Raw genomic sequence first — 12,133 nt, 5'->3', positions numbered from 1 at the left:
AAGCAACTCTGCAGGCACCTTGCAGACCCCGGTCTATTCACCCAGGACTCCCCAGGAAGAGCAGCGCTGCGGTGACAATCCTGTTTCACCGGCAATGGAAACTCAAATGGAGACCATTGAGTAAGAAGGCAGAGACACAGAAAGCAAACAGCAGGGTCTTGGCAAACACAAGTGCTTCTGCCAGGGGTGACTGGCCTCATATCACTCCCGAGCAATTCTGCTCTCCGGTGCAGCCCGGAAGGGACATTTTGGGGGCGGCACGGCCTTTTCTGCACTTTACCTCCACTCCCTGGACCTTGAGTTTCATGTGGTCCTCTCTGGTCGTTTTCCCGTCTTTCCTCTTTTTCCAGCAATACCCATCTTTCCTGTATTTCACTTTCTTCCTGTTGTAGAGAATCATTGAGCCGTTCTGTGGTCTAAAAACAACAAATGGTTAAGTTACCGAGAGAACCAAGCAGAAGGAAAATTTATGAAGAGAGATAGCACAGACCGGGAAAAGTCTCTATAGAAAAGCAATACTCCACATCTGAGGGAACATAATTTTTCACCTTTTATTGCAGTTCCCTTGGATTAACCGTGTTTTATGGCCAGCCAAAATTTGCTTGTGGATTTGGTACCTAATGAATTAAATGTGTCAATGATAGGCTTAAGAAACATCCCCTTAGTAATATCCACAAACTAAACAGGATATACGATGCCGGGGCCCAAACTCTACACTGAAAAGTGGGCAAAACAGAGAGAAAGAGAGAGAGTGAGGAAGCTGAACGAACCGGGGGTGCCTTGGCAGCCTGCAATGTCTTATCTCTTGTAGGAGGATTTTCTACACATCTTTTAATCCATCTCCCAGCATTAGGAAATAAATAAGTTGAACGCAGGCACTAGATGAGTATGTTAAGAACGGGCCAACGGAAGAGCTCGCTGTCGAGGCCAAATGCTTCTGATTCATTGCTTGCATTTGGATTACTGCTAGATACAGAAGCGCGTCCCAGGGTCCCCTCCTCAAGCCAGCCAAGCACCTGATTCCTTCCCAGTCCGGCCGCTCTTGTCAGAGATCTCAGATAATGCCAGGCATGCTCAGATAGCCCGCACTGTGGCCACAATATCTTAGGAAAATAGTCGCCCCTTCGCTAAATGCTAGGAGTAGCAAGGTCATGCTCGTGGTGTTTAAAAAAACAAACAAACGAACCATGGATTTTCCAAAACGAAAACCCACACCGGCGGCAGAGAGCGGAGGATTCTTATGTGCGTATCTGTAGTTGCAACGGTCATATGTTTGGGTCGGAAACCCCCAGGGGAGGAAGGACTAAGCAGTCTGGCAGCTGCGGGCAAGGTGGTGGCAAGCCACACCCGGCCCTCGGTGGACCCAGCCTTCCAGCCAGCACCCACTGCCCCGTGGCTGGCTCCGCCACCCCGCACCTGAGCGCTGGGCACAGGGATGCCCATGGTTCAGCAAGCACGAGGCCGGCCGGCACTCCATCTCACTCTCACCTGAGGTGAGAGAGCCCTTTACACAGACAAGGCAAATGAAGTGGATTCTTGTGACGCACACTGGCCTATATGTCTCTCTGCTCCAGCGGACGCCAGGGTACCATCCATCAGCCGGCCTCCCTGCACCTGGGCTCCAATCTCTCGCTCTGCTTTTTCCTTTCAACAATGGGACCGTTTCACAACCGGGCACCAAACAGTGGCTATTGATGGCTTAATATTCCATTGTCTGGAGGGAGAGAAAAGAATCCCGCCAGGGTGACTGCAGCTAATTGCAGCTCCCACCCCGTCTGGCTGTGTCGTTCAGCGGCAGTGTGGTGACGGAACGGCAACTCCATCAGCAAGTATAGACTTTCAACAGCGACCCCTGAGCTTCATTTCTTCCCGGACAGGGTGCAGTTGGCGTGTGTCCGTGCTGGCTTCCCCCCTGAGCCTGCGCCGCCAACTAAAACGATCGGGAAGCAGCTCCCCACACTCGTCACAGCGCTGTCGCCTGACGGTATCTGTCTGTGCTTACAAGTCGGAGTTAAAAACCTTACACTTGGTTTCCATTTCTAAATGGCAGGTAGGTACAGAGGGGAGGCTCCTTCCTCCACCTGCCTCCTTCTGCCTTGGCCTGCTCCAGCATCGAGTCTTCAGCAGGCTGTGAGCCTTCCTGTCCCCAGAAAGACCCCCCCCCCCCCAGAAAGCTCCTGAGGTCCTGTGCTTATACCACTGCCTTGGGGACAAAGCAGAGACATGGCCAGATCCAACACAAATGCCCTCTTGTACCTTGATATCTCCAAGGAGGGATGAAGACCCCCGCGGGAGTTTCACAGGATGCCCTCGGTCCAAAAAAAAAAAAACCACCATCTCCTAAAGATCTGATGCTAACCCAGCCTCTTGGGGGCTAAGACTTGGCTCGTGATTTTCTCCAGTCCTGACCTGTCTAAACGCGGTCTGTGAACCTCGGCAGCATCTTCAGACCAGCTGTCTCCAAATTGCAATGCCCAGGGAAGGGACTCCCCAAAACACTGCCACATGCACATCTGGAATCACAAATAGAGTCACGATTTAGAAGCACAGATGGGCATCCACCCGAGGAGACCAGCTTTCTTCCCTGACCTGTCCCTTGGCATCTGAGAGTGGCCCCGATGTCTGAGACTGCAAAGCAGGGCACGTCCCGCAGGGAACATAAGCATCCAACTAAAACACCCTTAATAAATGGAATTGTCATTTTAACCCGCAGTAATGAGCAACCTGGCTGTGTGTTTGACTCACCAATCTGGTTCTGCTAGAACTTGCCTGCACTCCTCATAGTGGAGAGGTCCTCACTATAGTGCCAGGCCTGAGAAGGGTGAGGAGGAAAGAGATGGGCCACAGAAAGGCCTGTGTGGCTCCCAAGGCCAAGTCAGTGAGCGGCCCTGCTATCCCAGGGTGCAGCCACAGTGAGTCAGAGCTGGTGGGAAGGGAGTCCAGGTGGGAAGGCCAGGGAGGCAAGGGGCAGCTCTGGGAAGGCCCAGGTGGCTGAGACAGGAGGCCGGTCCAGGGCTTTAACCCTTGAGAATCTAGGGAGCACATGCCCGAGAATCCAGGGAACAGGAATGCATCACAGATGGGAAGAGCAGGGACTACAAAGAGGAGGCAGGTGACCCCTGCAACCTGCTCATCTCACACCTACTATGCGCCTGGCACCTGTGAATCACACCAATGCACGTCATCTATACCTATGCCTGCACCTGTATCTATCATCTATATATTTTTTTATTTACACACCAACCCACAAGTAGGCATTACCATTCCTACCACAGAGTCAGCCTTTCTAGCTGGAAGCCTCCAGCAGCAAACACTCCACAGCCTGACTCCACAGCCACCGGAGGCTGCTGGCTCGGCATGGACTGCGGGCCAGTCTGGGTCAGAGTCGTAGGTCCGCTCCCCTGATTGGGTGACCGTCATGCCCTGAAAGCACCCTCACCATGGGACGGGAATTTGGTGGGTGAAGCCCAGTCTTCTCCACCCTGTGAAAGGGATAATTCTGGGGCTATCATGGGCTTCTTTGTCCTGTGGTTGGGTAATTTTAGGTCTATCCTGGGCTTCCCTGTCCTATGATCAGGATAACTGTGGGATATCCTGGGCTTCCCCACCCCGGGGTCGGGGTAACTCTGGGTGCTCTACAGGACCTCAGCACCTCCCTATGGTGGTAAGCTCCAGTTACTCACAGTGGTGACTTTCAGGGGGGTTTTATTTGTACACCCCCCCCTTTTCCTGGTTCACCTCTGCACTCACTCCCCTACTACTCTTTCCTGGGGTCACCTCTCAGATAAACTGCTCACTCTCAGATCAGGTATGTTCTCCTGGCAGAAGCCACACCAGGATGGTGACAGCCTCAGAGAGCCTTAGAAAACTCCGGAGCCCCCACTGCAGCTGTGCAAAGGAGCGTCAAGGGAGAAGCGCTCCAACAGGAGGCCGCTGGGCAAGTAACCCTTTCATCTAGGAGACAGATGCCTGGTAAACCCAGCAACATTCTGTGCGGTGTGGGGAAAGATCACGGGAGCAGTAGAAACCTACTACAAATGATAACAGCAAAGAAGCAAGTACAGATGAAGACATGCTATTGAAAACAGATAGATAAATAAATGGGGTAACGGAAGAGCTATTTACTATCGAGAAAAAGAGAGCTAAGTGCCTAGGCATAAACTTAACAAGAAATTCCCAAAACTTAAGGAGAAGAAAACTATAAAAAGCTTCTAAAAGACAAAGAAGCAAGCCTTGATATACGAAAAAATATGACAAGTCTTGTCTAGGAAGTGCTAATATTATAAAAATGTGACCCTTCCCAAAATTATTAATGTAATGTAATGGCCAGGTATGGTGGTACACGCTTGTAATCCCAGTACTTGGGAGGTTGAGACAGGAGAATCGTGAGTTCATTAGCAGCCTCAGCAACTCAGTAAAACTCTTAGCATCCTAGTGAGACCGTTTCGCACCAAAAATTAAAAAGGGCTGGGGGTTTAGCTCAGAGGTAAAATGCCCCTGGGTTCAATCCTCAGCAGCACATATCCCCCCGCCCCCCCCCCACACACACTATGTAGCGGCAACAAGAATCTCATTAGGATTTTGATTCTGTACCTACAATATATTATTATAAGTTTATTTAGAGGGAAGAAACGCCAGGAATATCCAGATAAACTCCAGTTTATCCAGTGGAGATGGCCAAGGTTTAGGGGCTAGCCCTCCCAGCTTTGACACATACTCCAAAATCTCCATATTTTAAAGATGATGATCTTGATACATGAACAAATAAACCCATAGAACAGAAGTACAGAAATATTCCCAGTTATATATGTTAATCAAGTATGTCCAATAAACAAGGTATCTCAAGTCAGGGGTCAAGGATTGCAATATTAAGATCACTCACTAGGAATATTAAAAAAGGTGAAACTGGAGCCACCTGTCTATCCTAACAGAAGCACCAATTTTAATTGAACCAGAAATTTCCATGTAACAAGCAAAATCACACATACTCTAGGAAAATCTAGGAGATTCCTCCCTAACCTGAAAGAAGGAAACCTTCCTGACTATGGTGTGAGATTCGGTGACAACATGTGAGAGAGGGATACATCGGCTCACATGATAACTCTGCCGGACCTTTCCGGAGTGGCCGCGCCATGCTGCGTCCCACCGAGTGCAGAGGGTTCCGACTCCTCCTCATCTTCCCTAACGCTCGGCATTGTCTGCCTTTTGGATCTTAGCCACCCTCGCGGGCGTTGGTGGTTTTAATTTGCATGTCCTAATGGCTAACGACTTTGAGCATCTTTTCATGTCCTTATTAGCTATTCACGTAACTTCTTTGGTGAAATGTCTATCTGAATCTTTTGCCCATCTTTATTTGAGTTGCTCGTCTTCTCATTTTTGAGTTGGAAGAGTTCTTTGCGGAAAATCTAAATACGAGCGCTGTATCAGACATGATCTGCTAATACGTTCTCCAAGTCTGCGGTTTGCTTCTTCTTCTTCTTCTTCTTCTTCTTCTTCTTCTTCTTCTTCTTCTTCTTCTAATGGTTTCTTTGAAAAAGCAAAATGTTTTCATTTTAGCAAAATCAGAGCTATCATGCTTTTTATATAAATAATGCTTTTAGTGTCCTAAGAATATTTTGTCTAACTCAGGATCACAAAATCTTCTAATATTTTCTGCTAAGAGTTTCATATTTTCAGCTCTTAACTTTAGATCTATGATCCACTTTGATGTGATATATAACTCACACCATATACTATATAGTATACTATATATACTATATAGTATATGGTGTGAGGTAAAGGTCTAAGCTGATTTTTGCGATGTGGATATCCAATTGTCCCAGGACCATTTGTTTATTTATTTCTATGGTACTGGGGATTGAATCCAAGGATACTCTACCACTGAGCTACATTCTGATCCCTTATTCATTTTTATTTTGAAACAGGATCTCACTAAGTTCCTGAGGCTAGCCTCACACGTGTGATCCTCCTGTCTCAGCTTCCCAAGTACTGGGATTATAGGCATGTGCCACTGCATCCAGCTAATATATTTATTTATTTATTTATTTATTTATTTATTTATTTATTTATTTATTTGTGGTACTGGGGTTCCTGGAAGGCCTTCTATCTCCGGGCTACACTCCCAGACCTATAATTAATATATATACATATATATATATATATATATATATATATATTTTTTTTTTTTTTAAACAGGGTCTCTTACGCCAGCGCAGCTAGCTCCAAACCAGCGTGATCCTCCTGTCTCTGCCTCCCAAGCACGGGGATTACAAGCGTGCGCCACCACGCCCGGCATTATATATATATTTTAAAAGTCTTTCTTTCCCCCTATGCCACCCTCCATTGAGTTGCTTTTGCCCTTTTGCTGAAAAATATATTGACTACAAACACAGGCCTCATTCCTAGATATTATATTCTCTTCCACTGTCCACCCTTAGGCTAATATCACATATCTTGATTTTTTGCAACTTTATAGTAAGTTTTGAAACCAGGGTTCTAAGCCATATAACTTTGTTCTTTTTAAAAAATATTGGCTATTCTAAGTCCTTTGTATTTCCATATGCCTTTTAATATTTGATTGACAACTTTTTGGGTGGGAGTAGGAAGACTGTTGGGATTTTTATAGGAGTTATATTAAATCTAGAAAAAAATTTATTTTAGCAATGCTGAGTCTTCCAATGTTACAGTCTTTTTAATTCTAAAGACGAGATGTCTTTCCTTCTATGTGAATCTTTAATTTCTCTGTTAGACTTTATAGTTTTCAATATATAGGTATTATAATTTAGAAATTAAATTCATTCTAAGTATTTTATTCTTTGATGTTATTTGTGAATAGAACTACTTTTAGTTGTACCTTCGCATTGTCAATGTCTATTGTATAAAAATACAATTGGTGTTTATATTAATCTTGTAGCCTATAACCTTACTAAACTTATTAGTTCTAGTATAGTTTTGCATAGAATCTTTGGAATTTTATACATACATAATCAAGTCACCTATAAATAGTCTCACTTTCTCCTTTCCATTGTAGATGCCTTTTATTTCTTTTTCTTGCTTGATGGCACTGGCTAGGACCTCCGGGACAATGTTGAGCGGAGGTGGTCAGAGTAAATACCTGGCATTTTTTCTGATTTAACAGGAAAGCATCAGTCTTTAGCCACTAAGTACATTGTTGGCCATATTAAAAATTTTAAATATCACGAACTCACTTGAAGAGGCTCCAGTGACCAAAGATGGGTCAATCTGAGCATCAGTTAAGAACCACAAAAGACTGAAACACATTAAACATGTTTAACTTCTTGAGTTTATAATGATGCTAAAACAAACAAAAAATAAATTTCTCATTGTTGGGGGATGCTGGTGGCCCAGACATTATTTTGAAAACTTAAGAAAGAAAAGAAAAAGTGAGAGGCTGAACGGAGTATTCATTCCACCTTCTCCTGTACAAACCATTCTTTTGAGTTACCAAATAGTAGGAAAGAGGACTTACCATAAAAGTACTCTGGCCAATAAATGAGGAATAAATGAGAGATTTAAAGTGTCATCTTGTTGTAATCTCCATGAGTGAATTGATCTGGGCCTGGGTCGGCAATAATGGCCGACATCGCAAGAAAAGGCCATCTGCTATTAAGTGGGTCCTGATAGGAGTACTTTTTTTTTTTTTTTGCAAAAAATAAAAAAGTAAAAAAAGAACTGACCTTGAAATTAGACTTCTTGACCTAACCTCCACTTTATAAGATCCCCAGAGAGTACTGTAAAGAACACTGTAAGGAAATCACGGGCAAATCCAGACTACAGAAATCTGCAGGACAAATGAGCTGGCCTCTCCAGCCAGTTTTCTGAGAGAGAGAGCAGGAAAGTGCTTGACTTAGTACAGAGGAACTAAAAACAGGAGCACAAATGTATCGACCGATCGTAATGTGTAGGCCTTACTTGGATACTGACTGACCCAAAGACACTGTAAAAGTAAAAATGCGTGTGTGTGTGTGTGTGTGTGTGTGTGTGTGTGTGTATACAGAGGGGTGTGGAGAGAAAGAGACGTTTGAACAGTGACCAGATATTTAATTATTGAGTGATCACTGTAGTGAAAGTTATTTAAGACTCACCTTATCATATATATACATATACATATACATATGTGTGTGTGTTGAACCTGGCATGGCAACATATACCTATAATCCCAGTAGCTGGGAGGCTGAGACAGGATGTTCACAAGTTCCAGGCAAGCCTTGGCAACTTAGCAAGACCCTGTTTCAAAATAAAAGAGTAAATAGGGCTAGGAGTTAAACTCAGAGGTAGAGTGCCCTTGGGTGCCATCCCCAGTACTAGAGAGAGAGAGAGAATGGAAGAAGAAGCAGAAGAAGAAGCAGAAGAAGAAGCAGAAGCAGAAGCAGAAGCAGAAGCAGAAGCAGAAGAAGAAGAAGAAGAAGAAGAAGAGGAGGAGGAGGAGGAGGAGGAAGAGGAAGAGGAGGAAGAGAGGAGGAGGAGGAGGAGGAGGGGAGGAGGAGAAGGGGAGGAGGAGGAGGGGAGGAGGAGGAAGAGGGGAGGAGGAGGAGGAGGAGGGAAAAGGAGAAGAGAAATTTACTAACGAAATTACACAATGTCTGAGGTATGCTTCAAAATAACGTCTGAGGGTGGAGGAACGATACTGCATGAACTAAACGTGCCTGGCCAAGCGCTGACCACAGCCAAACGTGGCTACATACGTAGGAGTTCATTATGCTAGTTGGCCACAAATGTTTAAAAATTTCCATAATACAACGTTCCTAAAGACAAGCTGGTCATGGGATTCGGAGTCAGATCTAGGCAGCGTCTGCAATCTTGGCTCAGGTCCTCATGAGCTGCGTGACCTTGAACCAACTCCCTGGTCTTTCTGTTGTGATGAACAGAAGCGCGGGCGTGCTGCTGGCATACAGTACAAGCGCCTGTGGGCCCCCCTGTGGGAGCCCCCTGCAGGAGCAATGGCGGAAGGATACCCGCCGTGGGCAGGGCCATCCCTGACCACCTGAGGCCACCTACTCACCCACTTTAGGGCCTGGTATCTTTTCCAGGTAGGCAGATAGACAGAAGACCGCTAACCGCTGAAGACCAAAGGGAAGGCGTGTTTTTGAAGATTTTATGCATATATATTATATAGAAATTATGGAGTACTTGCTGGGGGTTGAATCCAAGACAAGATTAATCCTATGAAATGAAGCCTGCGCAGGCTTCCCTGTGTCTAACTTTGGAAACCAATGTGCCCCAAACAGTTCTGGCTCGAAGCCTCCCCTCCTAGAGCCCCTCCTTGCTCTGTTAACAACTGATCCTTCCAGGACCTCAACCGCCATCCAGTTCATCCATGGAGACCCAGCCCGTGAGTCCAGACACCCACACACCTGCACACACTGTCTCCCTGCCGGTCTCTTCCACTGCGCAGCCTGGAAGATTGGTCCCTCACCGTATCACTCTAAGAACAAGGGATATGCTGGCTCCCGGTGGGGCTCCATGAACAGCATCCAGATGGCTTCTAAACAGCAAACATCTCAAAGAATTCTCCTTTTCCCAGCCAGAACCCAAGCCCAGGGCGGCTTCTCCCTTTCTTTCTGCGCCTTTAGTCCCGACCCTCTGTGGGTACACGGAAGGGCCTGGCCAGAGGAAAATGTGGCGTGTGCCACTCCACTGCCTGCAGGCCCTGACCCCGGGCATGATGCTGGACCCCGTGACCGGGCACAAGCCGCAGTGTTCTAGACCAAGAGATGCTGCGCCCAAGGCCAGCAGTAAATCTCCGTTCCAGTGGGCAGGTAGAAAATGGGAAATGCCACCCTTAATTGCAGCAGACACACTTCACGCACCTGATCTTTCCAACACGGAATGGCCTGATTTAAATGCGCCATTAGCAGTCGGTGGTCTGGACCAAAATGTCAATAATAACCGTGACGACTGCGGTGACAAGAAGACGTGCCTTTTACCAAGCCCTTGCCCACTGCTAGGCACAGGGTAAAGCCCTTGACACCCATGTCTTTGGTAGGCTGGCACCAGTGTCCTCATTTTATGGGCGAGACGATTTGGAGCACAGAGCAGGATGGATACTTTCCCAAGGTCACACAGCTTATAAGGGTAGAAGTCGGGAATCGCCTGCTGCCCTCTTCCTGCATCCCAGCCACCCCCTTCTTTCATAGCAACAACCCAGGCGCTTTCAAACCCATGGGAGCCACCCACGGCAGAGGCTTTGTCTAAAGGAAGGACGCCTGAGCCTGATTTAAATTGTGCCCCGAGCTGCTTCCTTTTGTTGCAAGGGGAGGGAAAGAGCCGGCTAAAGGAATGTCTCCTCCGCTTATCTCCCTCTCACACAGGCCCAGCGAGAGTGGTAATTGATGGTAGGCACAGGCAAGGTTGATAGGGCATGAGACAGGGCCCCTAAGAAGCCAGGGCGACAGCCTGGATCTCCCGGGAAGCGGCCGGTTTATTAACCTGCAGCCCGGCACCATCTGACTTGTTTATAAGGGTGCTCACGACTCGGGGGACAAGCGGCGAGGAAGCTGGTCACCCACGCTCCGTGTCCTCCCCCCACCCCCGCCCTCCCCAGCCGGCCACTCCGGACTATTTATAGAAAGATAGCAAAGAAAGGGCTGTCAGGCCCAGCCCGGGCTGCAATCTGCCAGATATGAAAACCAATTGCTTTTCATAATAAATTCCAGCTGGAGCCATAGAAATAATAAGGATGGGGAGAAGGTAACACCAATTTGCTTTATTTGATTAGCCCCTTCTTGGGCGGTCCAACCCCGGCTTCTTTTCATTAAAATAAGGGCAAATTGAAAATCGTAAAAGAGGCTTTCTTATCAGAGAACAAACGACTGGGTAGACGCATGGGCCTCAAAGCCCCCCACGACTGTGCCTGCCCTGGCGTTTTCCCTGAGCAGGACCCAAGTAGCCGCCCAAGAGCTTTATATGGGGATGTCATGCAGGGCGTTGTTTGCATTTTTTTCAGAATAAAAGAGGAGAAAGCCAGTAGCAACACCGACTAGCTGGTGCTTCAGGAAGTCAGTCTTGTTGACTCCTGGCAGAAGTCTCCGAGGAAGGCCAGCCTCAAAGAACGAGCAAAAGTAACTCCCCGGGTCAGAGCGCCTAGACGCGTGCTAGGCTCCAAGGCGAGCCGTCTCCACAGGGAACTGAGGCAGGGCGGCTAGGGCTTCCAGAACTGGGCAGCAGAAGCCAACGTGCATTTCCCAAAGATCATTAAATGCAAGCCGTGCACCACAGTTCTGTTCCTTTAAATTGTCGCTGGAGGTCACTGGAAAGAAAAGAAAAGCTACTCCCTCTGTAGCCAGAGCTGGTAATGACCAGGAATCCGTCCAGAGCGAGTCCGGAGGGGTTCATTAACGGCTCCGTTCCCAGGGCTCCCAGGGGCTCGGCTTCCAATTCTATTATGACATCCGGTGATTTATTCAGTTAATATTTATTGAGCAGCTATTACCGGCCAGGCACATGTGTAGGGTGCTCCGGGTACCAAGCCTCGCCTCTGGACAGCTTGAAGTCTGGGGCGTAGGGGACAAGTCTAGAGCCCCGTCCTGTGCAGGTCCCCGAGGACGGGACAGACAACCACAACGGATCATGGTGGCCAATAGCTGGCCGAGTGTATGGGGGTGACAGGCCAACTGTGGGGGCTCCCCCAGGAAACCGCATTGGGACAGAAGCCCAGGCAAAGCAAGAGCATGATGGATGGACCACTCCCCGCCGCCTGCTGAGTTTGTGTGGAAGCCAGGAGTCAGGGCGGGGCAACAAGGGCTCTGCTCTTGGGACCAGCATGGTATCCTTGCTCTTTAAGTGAAAGTGTGGCAGAAAACGCATATTAATGACCAAAAGTGACTCCACGAACGTGGTTCTGGCCAGTGCAAACACAGCTTAGGACACAGGACAAGGCGCCCTACAGTCCGCATCTGGGCAGGACACCAGGCTTGGGCTTCTCCTGTAAAAGTGACCTTCAGGCTGAGAGATGGGAAAGTTGGGGAAATAGGAGAGGTTGGTGGATCACAGGTTCAAGACCCACCTCAGCAACTTAGAGAGACCCTATTTCAAAATTTAAAACATAAATAAAAAGACTGATGATATAGCCTGGAGGTAGATGCCCCTGGATTCAATCACAAGAAGGGGAAGG

General features: G+C 47.5%; 1 protein-coding gene across 7 annotated transcripts in view; it reads right to left on the bottom strand.

Moving 5' to 3' along the window:
• The window catches only part of CAMTA1 (calmodulin binding transcription activator 1), a gene marked incomplete at both ends in the record, with an annotated part of 865,599 nt that overhangs the window by 423,027 nt on the left and 430,439 nt on the right, over positions 1–12,133 (bottom strand). For 6 of the 7 annotated variants that reach the window (XM_080693322.1, XM_080693323.1, XM_080693325.1 and 3 more), the window contains one exon: positions 281–416. In XM_080693322.1, the coding sequence (XP_080549448.1) occupies positions 281–416 (136 nt within the window). Of the gene's footprint in view, positions 1–280; positions 417–12,133 lie in introns of those variants that run through there. The other variant, XM_080693321.1, reaches the window with a different exon arrangement.

This window comes from Muscardinus avellanarius, assembly GCF_963383645.1.
Source record: "Muscardinus avellanarius genome assembly, chromosome: 3".
Lineage (NCBI taxonomy): Eukaryota > Metazoa > Chordata > Mammalia > Rodentia > Gliridae > Muscardinus > Muscardinus avellanarius.
Note: the sequence above shows the minus strand (reverse complement) of the source record. Positions and strands in the feature narration are given on the sequence as shown.